General features: G+C 35.8%; 1 protein-coding gene across 12 annotated transcripts in view; it reads left to right on the forward strand.

Moving 5' to 3' along the window:
- MPDZ (multiple PDZ domain crumbs cell polarity complex component) overlaps positions 1-24004 on the forward strand; it is a 175244-nt gene that overhangs the window by 30791 nt on the left and 120449 nt on the right. For all 12 annotated transcript variants that reach the window (XM_027549240.1, XM_027549242.1, XM_027549247.1 and 9 more), the window contains exon 4: positions 23149-23358. In XM_027549240.1, coding sequence (XP_027405041.1) covers positions 23149-23358 — 210 coding nt within the window. The remainder of the gene's footprint in view (positions 1-23148; positions 23359-24004) is intronic.

A 24004-nucleotide genomic window follows, 5' to 3' on the forward strand; every position in this document is an offset into this window, starting at 1 on the left:
AGATGTTAACATGCCTTGTTGAATTAAACCTACTATTTTTTTTCCCCTTTTCATTACTTCTTTTCAGTAATGTTTGATTTTTCCAATTTGCTTCTTCAGTATTAAGACAGCCCTTAGAAATCAAACTGTTTCCCTTTGGCAAATTAAACACTTGACAGGTGTGTAACTGAGAGGGCAAAAAAGCCATGCCCTGAAGGGATGTGCTATTTAAATATTGTCAAAAATATTAACAGGTCTGAGAGTATAATTGATGCCTCTGGTTAACTCTGCCACATTGTGTATTGTTCTAACCACCAGCTAAAAGGATGTGTGCTGTTAAACCTAAATAATCTCTAATAGCTCCAGTTCATTTCCTATTGCATGATCCTGTTTAAGTGAAGGGGGGTGGATAACTGTGACTTTGTGTCAATGATCTGTCAAATGCAAATTCTCAAGTAGTGTCCTCTCTGTCACCTAGTCATCCAGGCTAATAACTGCAGGGCTTAATGCATATTCATGACAAAAATCCAGCTATTGTGGAGGAAATAAACACGTTAGCAATTTAATAATAGAAACTTGTCAGACCAGAGGATATTGGATTAGCATATTTATTCTGTAACGTTTGTCCAACCCAATATAGGTGGATGCTACTTTCCTGATTAATTAATTGCCTTGCCTTCTGAAATGACTAAGGGTACTAAGTTAAATCGGAAAACTGTGAATTAAAATTATTAACTTTATTAGAAAGGACTGATACTTAAAATTGTCATTGCTAAGATTTTTTAAAATTATGGTTACAGAGCCCAATTCTAACATTGAAGAAATGATGTGGATATCAGGGTTACAAAAGCTGCTGATCTGGAAAATTAGCCTTGGGGCACAGTATTCTGGAGGTTTCTCCTTGTCAGGGATTTCCAGCCTTTTTGGAGTATGGCACTCCTTATTTTGTTGTTGTTTGATTTCCAGGTTCCTGGTTTGTTCACCTTTCTCACAGGGAAGTGTTGGCTTACCTATATATCATCTAGATGCATATGTGTATATATATAAAAAATTAAACCAGATTTTTCTAGGTTTTTATTTGGAAATTTTATGAAATTTCTTGGAATTATTGGAGAGACATTGATTTAACTTAAAACAAGTATTGGAAATTATTCTTCAGTGTTGATTAGAGTAATTCAGTCCTTTTTCATTTTTATTCTCGAAAAATATGGTCTTCACGGTATAAAAGTCATGGTTTTATATTTCTGTGTTTCTAAGTTTTATCTTTTCACATTCTGAAAAAAGTTTGGGACAACTCCTGAGGGCAAAACATCCTAATAGATGGTGCAAATGTAAATCTAAATAAAGATCAAATAAAAATATTAGAGAACTAGATATACCAAGTCTCTTGGGTGGCTAAAATTGAGTATATAATTTAATTCTCATTTCCCAGGACAAAGGCAAAAAAGAACCAGATGATTGTATATTGCTCAATATGAGACATCATTCAATAAACCAAATTTTCCCTTGGCAGTGGGAAGGGTATGGGAGCTCATGTTTTTTTTTTTTTTAATAGAAAGCTCATAATCATTTAGTAATAAACCTTTGTTGAACACTTAAAATAAATAAAAATGCAATGAATAAGTAAGATGGAGATTCTTACCTATCTAGAGGGAAAGAACATATATAATCTTATGTCATTAAATAGAAAAACAAGCTAAGTGGTATAAAAGGAAGAGGGAGGAAGAAATTACTAACTTTGACTAGAGGAAAACTTCACATTGGAGGTGACATCGAAGATGGGTTTTGAAAAATGAGTAGAAGTTTTCTGTAGAGATAGAGGGAATTATTTCAGGTAATGGGAAGAGTGTTTAAAAATGTAGAGCTGTTCTCAGTTCAGGGTTACTGTACACTTTCTCTCCAGGGGACACTGAACAGTGTGTGGAGACACTTTAGATGGTCGCACTTGTGGGTTGGAGGGGTGGGACAACGCTAGAGGCGTGTAATATATGGAGTCCCGGGATGCTGCTCCACATCCTCAATATAGAGGACAGCCCCTCAAACAGGGAATTGCTGGGTTTAGAGAGTCTTCAGTTCTGAGGTTGACAAATCTTGACAGAGAGTCGAGGATATACCTGTGTTATCAGAGAAATAGGGTATGGGAGGCTATTGACAGAAGAGGAAACTTTGGAGCCAGACTGTGAAGGCTTTAGTAAGGTTTTCTGTTTTTCTCTTTCTGTTTTTTATCATCATTGCTCTTTTGCACTCAGCTTTCCATATCATTTTTTTTTGTAACAAGTTGAAGTTGTATCAACTTTATCTCTTAAGGTGCTATTTAATACAATATTTTTTTTTCTGTTTATGTTGCTTTATTACAACAAAAACAAAATATTGTATTTAATACAATATTTTAACAATTATTTATTTTTATTTCTGCACATTTTAAAGACTGTAGTAAAAAACATACCACATAAAGGTGCTATTTATTTTTTTTATTTTTTTTAAAGGTGCTATTTAATACAATATTTTAACAATTATTTATTTTTATTTCTGTACATTTTAAAGACTGTGGTAAAAAACATACCACATAAAATGAAGGTAAAGGTTTTAATGACATTTTGATGGATAAGACCCTCACATATAATTGTAAAATACATGAATCATTCTTCAAAGGGCTGTTTCTTTCATCTTTTGAAGTCTGAAATACACTAAGGATACACACTAATTTAGTAATGACTTTTCTGCTAAAGCATGCATGAGATAATGTACCCCATGTATATTTTTCTGATCCTCTGTCTTAAAACAAAAGCACACTTTATAGAACCTAGAGAAGCAGGCAGTCAGTGTGTACTTCAGAGTTTTATGTCTGTGTTAGTTGCTTAGTTGTATCCAACTCTTTACCACCCCATGGACTGTAGCCCACCAATCTCCTCTGTCCATGGAATTCTCCAGGCAAGAATACTGAAGTAGGTTGCCATTCCCTTCTCCAGGGGATCTTCCTGATCTAGGTATCGAACCTGGGTCCTGCACTGCAGGCAGATTCTTTACTGTCTGAACCACCAGGCACTGACAGTAAACTTCAGAAGGTCACTTTCAAATACCTGACATCAGCAGAGGGTATTAGATGGAACATCACCATGCTGGGGCCTGCCCAAAGAGCCACTCTTCTGTATTTGTAGGACCGATAAATCAAGTTCATGGCCAAAGTGTTGAGGTATGCTGCTTTTAAGCAGTAATATCAACACCTCTGACATCTTGCATTTATGATTTTTAGATTGATGAAAAGTTGAAAATTTTGATAATTGAGCACTTGCTTGCTCTGTTTTGACTTAGGTAATTAATAAACACCCACTATTTTGTGTAATTCTTGTCTCAAAGAGCAGAAATGCCTGTGTTTCCTCAGCCTGATTTATTAACTATATAAAAGATGAAAATGTAACCCTGTGTTGATGGTTTCTAATTTGAGACTGAAATGAAGATGATTCATCTGTAAGCTTGCTGTCAGGAAAAGGGAAATGACTACTGTCTCTCAAGAATGCTTAGGTTAAATTATGACTTGGTGTGAAGGGAGGGGAATGGAGAGAAAGAATATATGCCTCAACCTATTAACAAGAATTATCTAGAAGTCAAATAGAATTCTTCCCAGTTGATGTTGCCTGTGAGAATTAAAAAATATTTTTCTTACCCTTAAAATGGTTTTACTTTTATGATTGAGCATTACAGCAGCCTAACAGAAAGTGTCTGTAAGACTTCAATGTACATTATCTAGGAGAAGTTACGAGAAGAGTTGAGTCTCATGTTTTTGCATTTACCATAAAGTTTATTTACTGTCAGAATTTCAAATACTTTATTTTTGGTACAATAACAGCTTTTAAATGTTTGTTCCTTTAACTAAAAGTTTGTAAATATAGAGCCTTTGAAGGGACTAAAATTCTTGTTTTATCCTGGGCAAGAAGGCAATGTTCAAGCTTTTTATACAGTGCTGGATTAAAATGCAACACCATCTTGCCATTGAGTATGCATGTGTGTCTAAAACAGCAAATGGTGCTAATTGTATGGTGTTTTTGTGACAAAGTTAAATGGTCTTCGGAGAAGAGGGAAAAAAAAAATAAGAAATTTACTGAGTATAATCTAAATCAGTTTTTTAACCCACGAATTTAGAACAATAGAGGTTGATTTGCATTTGAAGTATGGCAACAGTAAGAACCATTCCTTTTAGGAAACCCTTGTGTGCTATGGACTCTGTCTCATTTATTCAGTCCATCAGTTTTTTGAGGTGGGGTTTCTCCACACTTTGTCCAGTGAGGAAATAGGGGCTAAGAGAGATTATATAACTTTATCTGGACCATACAGTTATTCGTTGGTAGATTTAGGGGAAGAATCTAGGTCTGTGTGACTCTGAAGCCAATATTTTTTTTTTCCTTCTAATTTACACTTTTTCTAAGTCCTTAGTTCTATAACATAAAGGAAAAAATAGGTTTAAAAAAAACAGTTAATAGCAATCATAAAGAGAAATGAATTTAGTCTTTTGTAAATTCAAATGTATTAAAATTTGCTGTTTCCCTTGAATTATCTCTCCTAAATTTTAATCAGAAATCCTTTTAAATATAAACCAGAAGTTTCATTCTCCTTTTATTTATAATTAGGCAAACTTCTAAAGTAAATGGACTGGGTAGAGTAATAGTAAGATGGAGAGCCAGCATGGTAAAGTAACATCAGTTTTCATGTGCCCATTTTCATATATTTATACTTGTCTAGAGGGTTTTATTTTTATTTTTCTCTAAGCAGACTGTGAACAGTGAATCAATTTTATCTTCTAGAAATGTGGGACTGGTAGAAAAAACACTGCAAACATTCTAACATGTCATTTGTCTAAATTTTTAATTTCTAAAATTTGTGGTGACATTCGAAATAAAGTTAATTTTTATACCTTTGCCCCTTTACTGTAGAAAATTCCAGCATACTTTGATAAGAATATTATTTTTGGTCAAGCTACATTCTTTACACTCTTTTTCTTTGGAAATTTTGTTCAGAAAGCACAGAAGTGTTGAGATTTAAATAAAGGAAAGACATTCTGTAAATACACATCAACACACATGCCTAGACTAGTGGTGTATATGCTGCGCGCCACTGCGCCATTTGTTCTTAACAAGCATGAGAAGGGGCTGAAGAATTCATTTGTTTGGAGGTTTGTTTGGAATCCATTTCCCACTTTTGGGATAAAATCCATGACACGTTCATCTTTGAATACCTTGTTCCTAACATGACACTTAACTCAGACTCAGTAAACAATTAATGATTACATGAATGTTCTTGAATATTCAGAACTGTTGCACATTAATAATTTGTCTTTCCTTGCTAGATAACTAGTTTTTTATATCAATAAACTAGCCACATAACTAAAGTTACTTTGAAGACCCCTCATTTTTCTCTTAGGAACCATATTAAATAGATACATCACTCATCATTCATCATCATCATAATTCACTTGGAAGGAGTTCTTACTGTGTGCCAGGAGCTCTTCCATGTTTCATCATTACAACAATACTATAAAGCAGAGGATAATATTTTCCTCATTTTATAGAGGGGTAATGGAAGCACAGAGAGGTTAGGTGAGGGAGTTGGTATTTGAATGCAGGCAAGCTGACTCCAGAGCTCAGGTCTTAATCATAAAACTCTGTTGCTTTTTGTTTCACTGTCCTTGTAAACAGTATAATGAACATAATTTAAGGAATTCCTGGTTATCTCGAGGCCTTCGTTTTGATTATCTGCTCTCAGATGCTGGCAGTGTTGTAGTGTTGTTCAGAGACCGACAATGATCTTAACCATGAGTTTATTTGTTTAAATGAAAAAAATATATATTAATCTTGACTGAGCCCTTTTTTGCTCCTCCTTTAGTTGTAAAATGGGAGCTAAATAGCATGGATTTTAAAAATGGAAGGCCTAAGCCCAGTGTTTACCAAGAGCTCAGTAAATAACCCGTTCTCTGTTTATTGCTTCCTCTTCTGTGGAGATTTAACGTTCTCAGGCCGTGGCTCTCAGTTTCCTCTCATGACCCCATTACATTCTTAAACATTTCTGAGGACCTCAAAGAGCTTTTATTTCTGTGGTTTTATCCATCAATATTTATATCAGGTTAGACATTAAAATTGAGAACTTTTGTAAATATTTACTTAGTAGTACATAAAAAATAACAGTAATAAGCCCATTACATTTAAAAGTTGGTGAAAAGAGTGGCATTGTTTTACATTTTTGCATTTTTCTTTAACATGGCTCAGTAGAAGATATCGGATTCTCATATCTGCTTCTGGATTTGATCTGTTTGGATTTGTTGTTTTAGTTTATGAACATGAGAAAATCTGGCTTCACACAAGTATGTAGACGGAAAAGGAGAGGGGTGTATATAGCCTTCAGATAATTGTGGTTAGTTATCCTTATTTGATAGGGCACCAGTCTCTTGTTAGTTTCTTAGAGGCTAGTTGCAGTGTGGAATCTGAAACCAAAACAGGGAATACTTCCCTGTGCTTTGAATTTTTACTTTCATTACCCATGCATAATTTTATATTACATTGGTCATTTGGAAAATTTGAAAAATAGAAAAATTGCACTTCACCTTTCATTACATAGTATCAGAAAATTAGACTTGCTGATATTGCTTCTGATCTTATCAATGTGTCTTTAAATTATGGAAAAGTGTCAAGCCCAGGTTGGCAGATGCAAGTTTTTCAAAATTCTTAATTTTTACTTGAAAGCTCAAATTTTACTACTGGCAACAATTACTGTCAGTTGTTTTCTTTGAAGTGTCAGGCATACTTTATTTTTGAGAAAGTGTCTGCCATATACCAAAGTCTGTATAATCAGTTTTTGGATTTAAGTCATTTTTCACGTAATACAGTGCCGATGAAAAAAATAACCTAGTTTAGCTTGCAACTCAAACAATAGTGCTTTTCTTGTGACGATTGTATTTTTAATATATGAGAAGTACTTCATATTTACTTACCACTTTGAATCACAGAATTTTAAAAGACATACTTTTAAGAGTCAATATTGAATAAAATTAATAGTTTTTACTACTACTACTTTACTACTGATTTACTTTTGAATCACACACACACAAAAAAGGACTTTTGTATGTGATTCTGTGGTAGGGGAATAGACTTGTTCTTGCGAAGAGGAGCTGAAAATGATTTGTTGCCCTTTTTTTTCACAGCCTTCCACAGACACCTCTTTTATTACTGTCCCATCCCCTAGAGCCGAATGTCTTGAACATTTCAGGTGCTGAATAAGTATTCCAATGAAAGAAAGGAAGGTCTCATAGAAAATGTAAAATTATACACTGTTTTGTCTTAAAGCCCCACTCGCCGCAAGCCCCTTCCCTTCCTTAAAACTCGCTGCTCCATTTTGTAACTTGTTTAGTTCAGGAACTGTGAGCTACTTTATGTCCAAAATAGTCTCGTCACATTAAGCAAATCTGCTTTGAACATGCAATTCAATTTCTTTAATTAGCTTTAAAAATAAGGATCATTAAATCAGAGTGCCACCATCAATTACTGTGCTAGGGTTTGCCTGTTCAATAATGCATCAGAGTTGTGCTCTACTCAGTATTTCTCTGAAAGATTTATGGAAAAGGAGACCTCCCCTCTCTTGGTTCCAAACTTGAAATAGAGCTTTATTATGTATAAAATTTTTTTCCTATTCTGCCATTTTAGGTGCTGTATTTCATTGAATACTATCAGGATTCTATCCCTCTTTGCAGTTCATATTTGGGATCAGTTCCAGAGAGTGTTTTACAGCATTTTTGTAAATTCACAAGAAAATAAGCACTTTTCTTGCTCTGCATGAAGAAAAGACAAGGTGTGGAATACAAAAAAAAAAAAAAAAAAGTCCACAGTTCTGTGAGGTGCACCTGTTATGGCAAAATCCTCAGAGTGAGCCTTGCTTCTTATTTTTCACTATGTTGAGGAGTAACAAACAGAAAATTGGAGAATTGAACTAGCAATATATATTTATAAATTTGTTTAAAATCTAACTAAAACTGGGGTTGTAAAAGCAGTAGTCATTTTTCTTACTTAATTTAAATAATATATTTTAGCTTGTAAATGATAGAAATATAATATTTATCAAATGTATATAAGTGTTTGGGTGATTTTATTCTCATTGTTGTACTATGAATTCAGATTAAGTCAAAATAACAGGACCACAAATTAGGTTTGGATGATTTATATAGTAATGCTTTGGGAAATTCAGTTTGATCCTAAGCAATCATGTTCATAGACAATTACACAAGTATTTCTGGAAAGATTTATGTTTGCCATTAAATAGAGCTAGTAATGTTAACTTCTTTTCAGTTAACAGCCTAAAAGGGATAGATAAAAAGTAAGAAGTCAGTATTCAGCATTTTGAAGCTGTTTTAGTTAAATGAATTTATTTGAAAATTTTCTGTTAATCTTTTTGACTATTTTTGGAATGATGTTTATTTTGAAGAATAGTATATTTATTATTGAAAACATAATAAAAAGCAGTTTATAATTTAAAAATCTTACAAGTATATCAGCCTTGTAGTAGGGTGGGTCAAATACCTTAGTATAAAAGTATAAGATAGTGTAATGATTGTTTTTCTTCTAATTTGATGTGCAATTAAATGATACGAGTGTTAAAAATTTATAACCTTTAAGGAACAAATTTAGATGTGCTTCAGCAGTTAAGACATGTTTGCTGAGGATTCATCTTGACTTGAGCACTTGTAAAAATTTATTTTGGGAATGGGAATTAGCCTCTTGAATCTATATCAAGCCTGTGGAAGGTAATCTATCACAGTAATAGGCTAAACTTCATCTTCAGATCCATTTCTTCATTTTCCTTTGTTTATGGTGAATTTTAGATAACTGAACTTTCAGTTTCTGTCAGAAAAGATTTAGCTCGATACATAGAGGTTATTCCTAACCCCCCCCATTTAGGAGAAGTGTGTATCATTCACACTTCTTTTTTTGTTGTTTATCATTGAAATGTATCGTTCATTGGGGCACCCCCAGGTTCTCTGCTCTGATTGTAAAACTTACTTGTAAACTTAAAAATATTAAGCAAGAACATATTCAGTACAATTAAAGGAAAATTGCATAGCTCAAGGATTTTTCACAAATTGAATGTAGAAGTATGACCCTTTCCATAAATCACAGTGTAGAAAATTACCAGCACTCTATAATACTCTCTGTTCCTGCAGTCAGTCCTAACAATCCCAAAGGAATCACTTATTTTTTCCAGATGATTTGAGTTATGTTGACATATATTCTGATGCTGGGAGGGATTGAGGGCAGGAGGAGAAGGGGACGACAGAGGATGAGATGGCTGGATGGCATCACTGACTTGATGGACATGAGTCTGAGTGAACTCCGGGAGTTGGTGATGGACACGGAGGCCTGGCGTGCTGCGATTCATGGGGTCGGACACGACTGAGTGACTGAACCGACTGACTGACATATATTGTTGTATAAGTTTAAGATGTACAACGTGATATTTGAGATATTTGATACATGTATACATTGCAAAATGATTATCAACAGTAAGGCCAGTTAATACATCTGTCCCTTCACATAATTAACCATTTATATGTGTATGTGCTGAAAACTTTAAAAATCGACTGTCTTATTAGCTTTCAAGTATATAATACAGATTATTAACTGTAGCCATCATTGCTGTACGTTAGATCCTAGAATTTATTCATTTCTTACCTGAAAGTTTGTGCCCTTTTGACCAACATTTCCCCATTTCCCATACCCTGCGGTCCCTAGTAACCACCGGTCTACTCTTTGTTTCTATGAGTTTGGCTTTTTTAGATTCCACATGTAAGTCAGATCATACACTGTTTTGACTTCCATCCCATAGATAAGTATTTGAATTTTATATATTAGAGTCTGAGTATATATACTTTTGTACATGGCTTCTTTGTCTTCGCTTAGTGTCTATGAGATTCATTATCTTGTTCTTTGTAGCTGTCTTTCATTTTTCATTGCATGAGTACACTGGAATATATTTTTCCTTTCTTCTGTTGACTGTGAAAGAAAGTGAAAGTGAAAGTTGCTTAGTCGTGTCCGACTCTTTGTGACACTATGGACTATAGAGTCCATGGAATTCTCCAGGCCAGAATACTGGAGTGGGTAGCCTTTCCCCTCTGCAGGGGATCTTCCCAACCCATGGATTGAACCCAGATCTCCCACATTGTAAGCAGATTCTTTACCAGCTGAGCCACAAGGGAAGCCCAACAACACTGGAGTGGGTAGTCTATCCCTTCTCCAGTGGATCTTTCTGACCCAGGAATCAAGCTGGGGTCTCTTGCATTGTAGATGGATTCTTTTACCAACTGAGCTATCAGGGACTGTTGACTATAATTTTGCCTACCCCCTCCCAGTGTTTGACTGTATTATAAATAAAACTTCCATAAATGTTCTAACATGTATCTTTTGATGTTCACAAGTCTGCATTTCTCAGGAGTGAAATTTCTGGGTCTTAAGGTATATATTCAGCATTTGTATATTCTGTCTAGCTGTTTCCCAAATCAGTTGTCAATCTCTCCTTATAATGTATGAAAATCCTCGTCCATATCATTGCCTTTACTTGCTACTGCCAGCTTTAGTATTCTTCCCCCTCCCCCCATTAACTACTCTAGGGTACTTGTAGTATCACATTATTGATTTAATTTGCATTTCTCAATAATGTTGAATACCTTTTTGCATGTTTGTTGGACATTTAGAAATCCTCTTTCGTGGAATTTCTATGTCTTTTGTCCACTTTTCTGTTTTGTCAGTTCAGTTCAGTTCAGTCGCTCAGTCGTGTCCGACTCTTTGTGACCCCATGAATTGTAGCATGCCAGGCCTCCCTGTCCATCACCAACTCCTGGAGTCTACCCCAACCCATGTCCATCCAGTCAGTGATGCCATCCAGCCATCTCATCCTCTGTCGTCCCCTTCTCCTCCTGCCCCCAATCTTTTCCAGCATTAGGGTCTTTTCCAATGAGTCAGCTCTTTGCATGGGGTGGCCAAAGTATTGGAGTTTCACCTTCAGCATCAGTCCTTCCAATGAACACCCAGGACTGGTCTCCTTTAGGATGGACTGGTTGGATCTCCTTGCAGTCCAAAGGACTCTCAAGAGTCTTCTCCAACACCACAGTTCAAAAGCATCAATTCTTCGGGACTCAGCTTTCTTCACAGTCCAACTCTCACTTCCATACATGACCACTGGAAAAACCATAGCCTTGACAAGACAGACTTTTGTTTGCGAAGTAACGTCTTTGCTTTTAAATATACTATGTAGATTGGTCATAACTTTACTTCCAAGGAGTAAGTGTCTTTTAATTTCATGGCTGCAATCACCATCTGCAGTGGTTTTTCGAGCCCAAAAATATAAAGTCTGACACTGTTTCCCCATCTATAGACATTGTCAGTCCTTCTCTTATTGACTGACAAGGTTATTTTTTTTAATATATTCTGAATACAACTTTTTTGTTGAACATACGTATCACACCTGTCTTTTTCTGCTTTGTGTTTTGCCTTTTGACTCCCATAATTATATCTTTTGATGACCAGACATTTAAAAAATGTATAATGTCCAATTTATAAAACTTTGCTGGAGATTTATCTATTTTATTAATCCATTTCTTTCAAAAGACCAACTTTTGCCTTTCTTGAATTTTCTTTGTATTTTTAAAAAAATTTCCTCAATTCTGGCCTAACCTATGTTATTTTCTTCCTTTTTTGGGTTTTGCATGTTCTCTTTTAGCTTTTTTACAATATGCTTAGCTCATCGCATTTTATGCTTTCATTTTTCTAAATATATTCATTTAAGTCTGAATCTAAGCATTGTGTTAGCTGCATCCCATAATTTTGATTTGTTTTATCTTATCATTTAATTAAAATGTTTAATTTTTAATATAGTTTCTTTTATCCATGGTTTACTTAGAATGTATTGCTTAATTGACATGCTTTGGTTTTCATGTTACCTTTCTGTTATTGGTTTCTAGCTTACTTTACTGTATTCCGAGGTCTCTATTTGAGGTTTGTTGACACTTGCTTTGTGAACTGCCCGTAGTCTACTTTGATAACCATTTCTTTTACATTTGGAAGGAATTTAACATTCAGCAATTGTTGAGCTCACTGTTCTATGTATGTTAATTAGGTCAACATTATTTAGAATGTTTCCTTATTGATCTTTTTTTCATTCTGTCACGTCTGAGAGAGACATGTTATAAATTCTAATTATGATTGTGGATTTATCTATTTCTCATTTGCCCTGTTTTTTAAAAAATTAATTTATCTTTTAATTGAAGGATAATTGGTTTACAGAATTTTGTTGTTTTCTGTCAAACATCTTGACGACTCAGCCATAGGTGTACATATATCCCTTCCTTCTTGACCCTCCATCCCATCTCCCTCCCCATCCCATCCCTCTAGGTTGATACAGATACCCTGTTTGAGTTCCCTGAGACAGACAGACTGAAACCACAATCACAGAAAACTAGCCAATATGATCACATGGACCAGAGCCCTGTCTAACTCAGTGAAACTAAGCCATGGTGTGTGGGGCCACGCAAGATGGGCGGGTCATGGTGGAGAGGTCTGACAGAATGTGGTCCACTGGAGAAGGGAATGGCAAACCACTTCAGTATTCTTGCCTTGACAACCCCATGAACAGTATGAAAAGGCAAAAAGATAGGACACTGAAAGATGAACTCCCCAGGTTGGTAGGTGCCCAATATGCTATTGGAGATCAGTGGAGAAATAACTCCAGAAAGAATGAAGGGATGGAGCCAAAACAAAAAATATACCCAGTTGTGGATGTGACTGGTGATAGAAACAAGGTTTGATGCTGTAAAGAGCAATATTGCATAGGAACCTGGAATGTTAGGTTCATGAATCAAGGCAAATTGGAAGTGGTCAAACAGGAGATGGTAAGAGTGAATGTCGACATTCTAGGAATCAGTGAACTAAAATGGACTGGAATGGGTGAATTTAACTGAGATGACCATTATATCTACTACAGTGGGCAGGAATCCCTTAGAAGAAATAGAGTAGCCATCATAGTCAACAAAGAGTCCGAAATGCAGTACTTGGATGTAATCTCAAAAATGACAGAGTGATCTCTGTTTGTTTCCAAGGCAAACTGTTCAATATCACGGTAATCCAAGTCTATGCCCTGACCAGTAATGCTGAAGAAGCTGAAGTTGAACTGTTCTATGAAGACCTACAAGACCTTTTAGAACTAACACCCAAAAAAGATGTCCTTTTCATTATAGGGGACTGGAATGCAAAAGTAGGAAGTCAAGAAACACCTGGAATAACAGGCAAATTTGGCCTTGGAGTACAGAATGAAACAGGGAAAGGCTAATAGTGTTTTGCCAAGAGAACACACTGGTCATAGCAAACACCCTCTTCCAGCAACACAAGGACACACAAGATGGCCAACACTGAAATCAGATTGATTATATTCTTTGCAGCCAAAGATGGAGAAGCTCTATACAGTCAGCAGAAACAAGACTGGGAGCGGACTATGACTCAGACCATGAACTCCGTATTGCCAAATTCAGACTGAAATTAAAGAAAGTGGAGAAAATCACTAAACCACTGAGGTACGACCGAAATCAAATCCCTTATGATGATACAGTGGAAGTGAGAAATAGATTTAAGGGCCTAGATCTGATAGACAGAGTACCTGATGAACTATGGATGGAGGTTTGTGACATTGTACAGGAGACAGGGATCAAGACCATCTCCAAGAAAAAGAAATGCAAAAAGGCAAAATGGCTATCTAAGGAGGCCTTACAAATAGCTGTGAAAAGAAGAGAAGCAAAAAGCAAAGGAGAAAAGGAAAGATATAAGCATCTGAATGCAGAGTTCCAAAGAATAGCAAGGAGAGATAAGAAAGCCTTCCTCAGCGATCAATGCAAAGAAATAGAGGAAAACAACAGAACGGGAAAGACTAGAGATCTCTTCAAGAAAATTAGAGATACCAAGGGAATATTTCATGTAAAGATGGGCTGAATAAATGACTGAAATGGTGTGGACCAAACAAAAGCAGAAGATATTAAGAAGAGGTGGCAAGAATACACAGAAGAACTGTGCAGAAAAGATGTTCACAGCCCAGATAATCACGATGGTGTGATCACTCACCTAGAGCCAAACATCCTGGAATGTGAAGTCAAGTGGGCCTTAGGAAGCGTCAGTACAAACAAGATAGTGGAGGTGATGGAATTCTAGTTGAGCTATTTCAAATCCTAAAAGATGATGCTCTGAAAGTGCTGCACTCAGTATGCGAGCAAATTTGGAAAACTCAGCAGTGGCCACATGAGTGGAAGGTCAGTTTTTCATTCCAGTCTCTAAGAAAGGCAATGCCAGAGAATGCGCAAACTACCACACAGTTGCACTCATCTCACACACTAGTAAAGTAATGCTCAAAATTCTCCAAGCCAGGCTTCAGCAATACGTGAACCGTGAACTTCAGATGTTTAAGCTGGTTTTAGAAAAGGCAGAGGAACCAGAGATCAAATTGCCAGCATCCACTGGATCATCAAAAAAGCAAAGAGAATTCCAGAAAAACATCTATTTCTGCTTTGTTGACTATGCCAAAGTCTTTGACTATGTGGATCGCAATAAACTGTGGTAAATTCTGAAAGAGATGGGAATACCAGACCACCTGACCTGCCTCTTGAGAAACCTGTATGCAGGTCAGGAAGCAACGGTTAGAACTGGACATGGAACAACAGACTGGTTCCAAAAGGAAAAGGAGTATGTCAAGGCTATATTGTCCCCTGCTTATTTAACTTATATGCAGTACATCATGAGAAACACTCAGCTGGAAGAAGCACAAGCTGGAATCAAGATTGCCGGGAGAACTATCATTATCCTCAGATATGTAGATTATACCACCCTTATGGCAGAAAGTGAGGAAAAACTAAAGAGCCTCTTCAAGAAAGTGAAAGAGGAGATTGAAAAAGTTGGCTTAAAGCTCAATATTCAGAAAACTAAGATCATGGCATCTGGTTCCATCACTTCCTGTCAAATAGATGAGGAACAATGGAAACAGTGACAGTTCATTTTTTGGGCTCCAAAATTACTGCAGATGGTGACTGCAGCCATGAAATTAAAAGATGGTTGCGCCTTGGAAGAAAAGTTATGACCAACCTAGGCAGCATATTAAAAAACAGAGACATTACTTTGCCAACAAAGGTCCATCTAGTCAAAGCTATAATTTTTCCAGTGGTCATGTATGGATTTGAGCTATAAAGAAAGCTGAGCACTTGGAGAATTGATGCTTTTGAACTGTGGTGTTGGAGAAGACTCTTGGGAGTCCCTTGGAGTGCAAGGAGATCCAGTCAGTCCGTCCTAAAGGAAATCAGTCCTTAACAGTCATTGGAAGGACTGACGCTGATGCTAAAACTCCAGTAATTTCGCTACCTGATATGAAGAATTGACTCATTTGAAAAAACCCTGATGCTGGGAAATATTGAAGGCAGAAGAAGGAGACGACCGAGGATGAGATGGCTGGATGGCATCACCCACTCAGTGGACGTGAGTTTGAGTGAACTCCAGGAATTGATGATGAACAAGGAGGCCTGACGTGCTGCAGTCCATGGAGTCACAGAGTCAGATACAACTGAGCAACTCAAGTGAGCTGCACTTTGCTATATTCACTGGTTAGCTCTATAATTTTCTGATAGTATCTTTAGGGTTTTCTTGGTATAGTATCATGTCATCTGCAAACAGTGAGAGCCTTACTTCTTCCTCTCTGCTCTGGATTCCTTTTATTTGTGTTTCTTCACTTGATTGCTGTAGCTAGGACTTCCAAAACTGTGTTGAATAATAGTGGTGAGATGGGGACATCCTTGTCTTGTGCCTGATCTTAGGGGGAATGCCCTATCTTTTTGAGATTATCTTTTTAGATTGCCAAGATTGTTTCTTAACTTGTTTGTTGAATTGACCCTTTGTCTCTAGGGATTGTCCATTTTTGTGTCCAGTAGTGTTTCTTGACATCTACTTGTCTGATATTAGTTCTGTTGTACTAGACTTCTGTTGGTTAATTGAAGTGTGATGTATTTTTTTCCCTTCTTCCTACTTCATCTTTACTATATCTCTTATTTATTATTAATTTATATCTTTGGTAATCAGTATGCATTTGATTTTTACTGTGTTATCCAATCTGACAATTTTAGTCTTTTGGGTATTTAACTCCTTCATATTTAATTATTTATAAATTTGACATTTTTGTTTTCATATTCTTTTATGCCTGTTTTGTATTAGTTAAGTTTTTAATATCATCTTCTTCCTGTATTAGCATGTTATTTATACTTAATTTTATTATTCTTTTATTGATTAGCTTAAAGATATAGTATCCCTGACCTATTTCAGTTAACCCTAAAAAGTTATTTTGAGTTAATTATGTATTCACAGAAAATTTTCAGTATGTATGGTATGTGTGCTTCATCAAGTTTCTTCCAGTGGTTCCAATCTTAGTAAAGCATCATGTCACAAAACTGGTATTGATAAAATGTGTGTTAATTTTTCAAATTTGTGTTATTTTTCTACTCGTGTAGATTTGTGTAACTACACACCATCTAAGTACTGATCTATCTAGCACCACAAAGATCTCCCTTATGCTACCTTTTGTATCCAGCCATATATTCCACACCATTCCTGACCCTAGAATGGTGTATATGTATATAGTTTTTAAAGAATATTAAAAGTTTAATAATTATGTGACTGTTTGATATTATCTTTTTTCACTCAACATGATCCCTCCAAGTTATTGTGCATTTTAATATTTTGTTTCTTTTTGTTGCTTAGAATTATTCTGGCTATGAATGTACTTACTGGGGGATACTTTGTTTCCAGTATTTTACTCTTATCAATGAAGGTACTGTGAGCAATTTTGTACATGTTTTTTGTGGACATAGATTTTCTTGTTTTTCATTTCTCTATAGCAGGAGTGCCATTACTGGGTCATATGGTAAATATACTGTATGTTTCAGAAACAGCCAAACTGTTTTCCAAAGGCACTCTACTGTTTTACAGTCTTTACATTTCTCCACATCCTGATCCGGGTGTGCCATTGCCATTACTTGTTTTTATTTAGTTATTCTTTCAGGTATAGAGTGATACCTCATTGTGCTTGTAATCTGCATTTCTTTAATGGATCAGATGCTGAACACCTTTATGTTCTTGCTTGTCATCTCTGTGTCCTCTTTGGTTCAATGTCTGTGTCTTTTGTTCATTTTTAATTGAATTTCTTAAACTTTTGAGTTTTGGATTTTCTTTATGTATTTTAGGTCTGACTTCTTTGTCAGATATACATATCCTTAACTTGATTTTACTTTAGTACTTGCACTACTTCCTGGAAAATAAAAGGAATTTAATATATTTCCACCCCTTTAACCTACTCCTGTAGTTTGTGTAATTGTTCATGTAGTTTAATTCTACATGAATTTAAAACTTCACAAGTTTTAGATTATGTGTCATAACCAATTTCTGTTGTTTCACTCACATTTTAAACCCCTTCCTGTGCTTTTCAGTGTTTTCTGCATTCAGGAAATTCCATCAGAGGCCATTTTCTTTCTGCCAGAGAATTCATTTTGGTATTTATTTTGTCCCAAACTGAGACAATGCTTTGTGTGTGAGTGTGTGTGGGGGAGTTGTTCTGAAAATGTTGGGTTGTCAGTTCTTTAAAATTTTTAAGTCAGATGTCAGCTTTATTCTTCTTTGAAGATAAGGTCCCTTTTTGCTCCGGTAGCTTTTAAGGTCTTCCCTCTGTCTTGGCTTTCAGCTGCTTTACTATTATGTACTGTGTAGACAGCCTGGAAGATGGACACCAGATAATCTGTAGTTTCTGGTAATTGTGCTCTTGTATGATAACCTTCTTGAGTGTGGGCTGGGCTTACTGATTTACTTCTAATGAATAGACTAGAGCAGATCTGACACTTTCTTTTTGATCTTTTAAAGTTTTTTGTTTTTTTTTGTTTTGTTACAGCTTTTATGCACATTTTCTGATTAATCTCAGAGGAAGGGTTATTCTGATATAGTTATTTACAGAGGGTGAGCTTAATTGTATTCAGAACTAAAGAGAATTCTTGTTTTCTTGGAATGCTGTTATAGAAGATGCAGCTGTCTTAGTACACCTGAAAATTAGTTGTTTGCTAGGTGGAAAAGATGCGGTCTTTTTCTCCTGTAACATATATTGACTGATGGTCAGAGGACTAAACACTTGTTTACTCAGGTGTTTTCTTGTCTGTTTGGTTCCGTAAGTATAGATGTATTAAAAAAGTCATTTTAGAGTAGTCTGTTTGGTTCTGTAAGTATAGATTTATTAAAAAAGTCATTTTAGAGTTGCTTATGCCAGTCATAATTATTTTTATATTTGTAGGGTTCTATCATGTATAAAATATATGATGAGATATTTTTCTCTAAAAACTTATTTAAATTCTTTTGAAAGACTACATAGATGATAAAACAATTGTTGGTGAGTTGGTTGTGTTAGATAAAACTGTGAAGAAGAAAGATCTCATTAAAGGTTCTTTATTAAAGTTATTTCTCGCATGCCCATGTACTTGCTTCACCTTTTAAAGAGAGAGTGACTAAATTTGAAAAAAATCATATTGTATGAGTGTGATTTATACAAGAAAGAAGATGGGGACCTCAGATACATTAAGGTATTTGTAAATGGCTGTGCATGTGTTTTGCGTTAAAACAGTGTGCTTAAATTGTATAATTGTCCTTTGTTAATGATTTTTGCCTTATCTGACCTTTTAGAGTAAGTGAACCTTTTGCTGGTTCTGACTGTGGCTTGTAAGAGAGCCTCTTCCTGTCGTAAATACTGAGATGGTATTTCATATTACCATTCACAAAGAATTTGACAAGTTTTTAACTGAATACCTTACTTAATTTTCATTTAATTTATCTTAGGTGTTGGCACTAATGAAACATCCCTAATTAAATTAATACATGTTTATTTAGTGAGAACATGAAAGATCTTTTTAGACTGAAATAGCCAGAAGCTAAACTGAAAACATAATTATTTAATGACTCTTGTTCATCTACGAGTAACTTCCCTAAATAATACAGATTGTATATCTGTATAATCAAATCACCAGATAGTTGTGTTTTCTTCTGCTTATTTTATATTGTGTAAACCAAGATGGGAGTCAAGGTCTTTTTATTAACCATCTGTACTGGGTCTGCTGTGAACTGACTAGTCACGTCAGAGAAGATTTGCTCCTATCCTTCCAGGAGATTTTATTTCAGAAAACCATTTTAATAAAGCTGTAGCAGAGTCATAGCTGTGCCTTTGTGTTTTTCCCTATGGGAATAAAATTTCAAATTAAAAAACACGTCTTTTGTATGGTATAATTAAATTATAGTTTTTACATATGTGATCTCTTTGCTTTTACATTTGTATAGACCTCAGTGGCTGGATGGAGATAGGAGGAGTCATTGTCATTGGTTAAGCCTTTAACAAATTTGGAGAAGACAGTCAATATCCAGTATCATATAGCTTAATATGTATATATAACTTCACTCTTAGAATGCCTTCACACCTTGTCTAACATAGTTTCAGCGCTTCTTCAGCAGTTAACTTCATATAGACTCTTTGTTCTTATAACATGACTTGTTCATTCTAGCTCACTGTAGCAAAGCTCCAATTATTTTTTCCCTATGCAAACATCCCATAGGCATTAGGTCTTGGTGTGCGAGATCCTCAGCCTGTCACAGATTTCATGATCCTGTCTGCTTCAACCTGTACAGTGTATCTTCTCCTGGCAGACTTTATTGAAGTTGTCATGCTCAGGTTTAAAAAAAAATCAGGTTTGGAGTAAGAAGCTTCCTTTCGGGGGAAAAAAAAAAAAATTGATCATGTCTGCTGTAGATTTTAAAAGAAGCATTTGAAAGAATTCCCTGAAGCTTCTTCCTCGAACACACTGATGTCTTTTTCATTTGCCTTTATTGATAGCCAACCAAATAATTGTGGATTGTTGGTAACTATGGTGATTTACTGAATTTCCTGTTTTATTTTTCACGACAGGTAACAAACTCTTAGGCATCAGTTGGTGACATATTGTGAAGTATTTTGATTGCTTCTGTTAGTGGAAGCCATTTACTAATGTCTCCTTCCTAGAAATTGATATCTAAATGATTGTTGCCTTGTGTATAATACAAAGATGACAGGAAAAGATATAGGTCATAATCTACTTACTAAGTGTGTGACTTTGTGTAATCATCTCATGTGTAAAATGGAAATGGTGATTCTTGGAGGTTTGTTGGGCAGATTAAATCGGAGTAGATCCTTAAAAATTGAATAAACTGTGGCGGATTCATTTTGATATTTGGCAAAACTAATACAATTATGTAAAGTTTAAAAATAAAATAAAATTAGAAAAAAAAAAAGAAATTGAATAAACATTTATTCTGCAAATGGATATTGAATGCCAGCTCCATGCAAGACACTACCATAGAGAATGAGGATACAGTAGAGAATAAAATCGGAGAAGGCAATGGCACCCCACTCCAGTACTCTTGCCTGGAAAATTCCATGGATGGAGGAGCCTGGTAGGCTGCAGTCCATGGGGTCGCTAAAAGTCGGACACGACTGAGCGACTTCCCTTTCACTTTTCACTTTCATGCATTGGAGAAGGAAATGGCAACCCACTCCAGTGTTCTTGCCTGGAGAATCCCAGGGACGGGGGGAGCCTGGTGGGCTTCCATCTGTGGGGTCACACAGAGTCAGACACGACTGAAGCGACTTAGCAGCAGCAGCAGCTGCTGCAGAGAATAAAATAATCAGGTTTTATTGATCCACTGCAGTATTCTATGTTCTAGTCTGTCTCTACAGATTGGGATGGAAGCTACTTAACAACAGAGAACATGTAGGTGATAATAAGCACCATGAAGAAAACAGGGCAGAGTCAGCTCATGGAGCGTAATTCTGGGATGCACTGTCGGGGAGCCTTCTCTGAGGTGATGATGTTGAGTGCACTTGGATGAAGTAAAGATGTAAGCATGTAGATTATTGGGGGAAAGATGTGTAGCCTTGATGGCTAGAGAGAGCAGCTTAGTGGTTTGAGGAACAGCGATCAGTTATAGCTGAAGCTCTGTGTGTGAAGGACAGAGTGCTGATGAGTTTAGAGAGTGATCCAAAAATCAGAAGACTATATCATTGATATAGTCTTCTGATTAATTATAAAAAAAAGTTATATTCCATATACTTTATATAAAACTAGGTCTGATTGTTTGCACTAGTTGAATGATTATTTACCTTAATGAAAATTATTATTGTTTATATTTATTATTATTTAGTATTAATATGTTAATATTATCATTTAATTTTATGGATATATTAATATTTAGTATAATATTGTTTGATAATATATTCAGTTCAGTTCAGTTGCTCAGTCGTGCCCGACTCTTTGAGACCCCATGAACCGCAGCATGCCAGGCCTCCCTGTCCATCACCAACTCCTGGAGTCCACTCAAACCCATGTCCATCAAGTCAGTGATGCCATCCAGCCATCTCATCCTCTGTCATCCCCTTCTCCTCCTGCCCTCAATCTTTTCCAGCATCCGGGTCTTTTCAAATGAGTCAGCTTTTCACATCAGGTGGCCAAAGTATTGGAGTTTCAGCTTTAGCATCAGTTCTTCCAGTGAACATCCAGGACTGATCTCTTTTAGGATGAACTGGTTGGATCTCCTTGCAGTCCAAGGGACTCTCAAGAGTCTTCTCCAACACCACAGTTCAAAATCATAAATTCTTCGGCACTCAGTTTTCTTCATAGTCCAGCTGTCACATCCATACATGACTACTGGAAAAACCATAGCCTTGACTAGATGGACCTTTGTTGGCAAAGTAATGTCTCTGCTTTTTAATATGGTGTCTATATTATTAGATTATTTAGGTCTGTATAACAGGCACATGCAAGTAACTAGAATATTTTTCCAAAATGGAATGATCTTTTTTGTTGTTGTTTACTAATGTTATTGTACCTGGAGCTAGCCATACTGTGAAGTTTACGGGCACTGTCCTTCAGAATGGCAGCTCTGCCCAAACTTGAGACATAAACAGCAATGAGTTAAGCTCCAAATACAGAGTTGGTAGGAAGAGTCCACACAGGACCACTCTCACTTCTGATACCAACCATGTATGTTGAGGAGGTTCCGCAAACCACCCTCAGGTTCAGTAATTCATTAGAAGGACCTATTGAACTTACTAAAAGCTGTTCAACTCATGATTATGGTCTGTTATAGGGAAGGATACAGGTAAATAATTAGCATAAGAATGAGATGCACAGCACCGAGTCTGGGAGCATTCCTGATGTGACGCTTCTGTTCCTCAGGAAGTATTCTCTTCCCAAATTTGTGTGTGTGACAGTTCATATGGAGTATTGCCAACTCAGGAAGCTCACATGAGCTTGGTGTACACAGTATTTATTGGGACATTATTTCATATGTATGATTAATTGCCCATGTGAGATGACTTAGTTTCAGAGTTTGAGTGGATATCATGTGGCCTTGGGGCCCACTGTGAACAACAGAGACACTTCTGTCATCTGGAAACATTCCAAGGATTTAGAAATTACTTCTCTGAACTGGAGACAAAGGCCAGGCCTCTCTTTGGGAAAGACCAAATTCTTTACTGCATAAGTTGTTATGAAAATTCGAGTAATATAGTAAGTAAATGTCTCCCTGGATTCCCATATCTTGGGGACAACTATGTCTCCCTGGATTGCCATATCTTGGAGACAACTATTGCTGTATTGGTTATTTAGTATATATTGTTCCAGGTGTTTAATAATTTTTTGAATGTACATTGAACTATACTTTAGTTATTGTTCATTAACAAGGCTTTTTCACTTAAGAACCTTATGTATAGATGTATGTGTTTTTGTGTGTTTAAACGAGTACCTTGACATTGAATGCTAATTTTTTCCATATAATTAGTGTTTAAAACTTTTTCCACCTAGAAATTGTGCTTCATTGAACATCCTTGCATGTACATCTTTGTGCGTTTTTCTAATTTTTCTTCTTGAAATAGAGTTGCTGAATAAAACAGTATGGACATTTTGAAATTTCATAGTGCTTCATTATTACCCCTCTTGGGATGATTTCTATGAGGTAGCTTCTGGAATATCAAAATTATTAATAATCTCCTTATTACTCTTAGGTAAACTTTGCAACTTCAACAATTTCAAATGTCGAGTATGGTCACATTCCTCATCTCAGCCCAGGTGTAATTCCTACTCTACAAAATGAATCATTTTTATCATCCCCAAATAATGGAAATCTGGAAGTTCTTACAGGATTCGGTACTGCACATATCAATGGGAAACCTGCTTGTGATGAATTTGATCAACTGATCAAAAATATGGCCCAGGTAAGAGCATTTGTTCCTGTTAGTTATGATAGAATGTGTCCTGGATAATTTGAAGAATACTTGCATATTTATATTGCATATGTTAAATATATACTTTAAATATATTATTATAATAGACAATATGGCAACGATATATTTTGTTTTATATTCTTTTATAAATTTTATTACATTTTACTGAAAGTGAAAGTGAAGTTGTTCAGTTGTGTCCGACTCTTTGCGACCCCATGGACTATAGCCTACTAGGCTCCTCCCTCCATGGGATTCTCCAGGCAAGAATACTGGAGTGGGTTGCCATTTCCTTCTCTAGGGGATCTTCCCGACCCAGGGATCGAACCCAGGTCTCCCACATTCCAGGTAGACGCTTTAACCTCTGAGCCACCAGGGAAACCTGAACATTTTACTGAACAACAATGTAAAGTATATCTTAAATGTATATTATACTATGATATATATTCTTATTTATGAAGACATTTTTAACATTGAAAAAATTAGAATGAAAAAGATGCAGATTTCATGTAAGTTTAAGTGCTTCAGGGATTTTTCTAAATGAAGGTTATCTTAGAAAAAATTAAAAAAAATTTAAACAGATTAATGCCACTAATAAGACTATGACTGCAGTGGCTGGCATGTAATTATATTCCTTGCT

This window comes from Bos indicus x Bos taurus, chromosome 8 (genome assembly GCF_003369695.1).
Source record: "Bos indicus x Bos taurus breed Angus x Brahman F1 hybrid chromosome 8, Bos_hybrid_MaternalHap_v2.0, whole genome shotgun sequence".
In the NCBI taxonomy this organism is placed as follows: domain Eukaryota; kingdom Metazoa; phylum Chordata; class Mammalia; order Artiodactyla; family Bovidae; genus Bos; species Bos indicus x Bos taurus.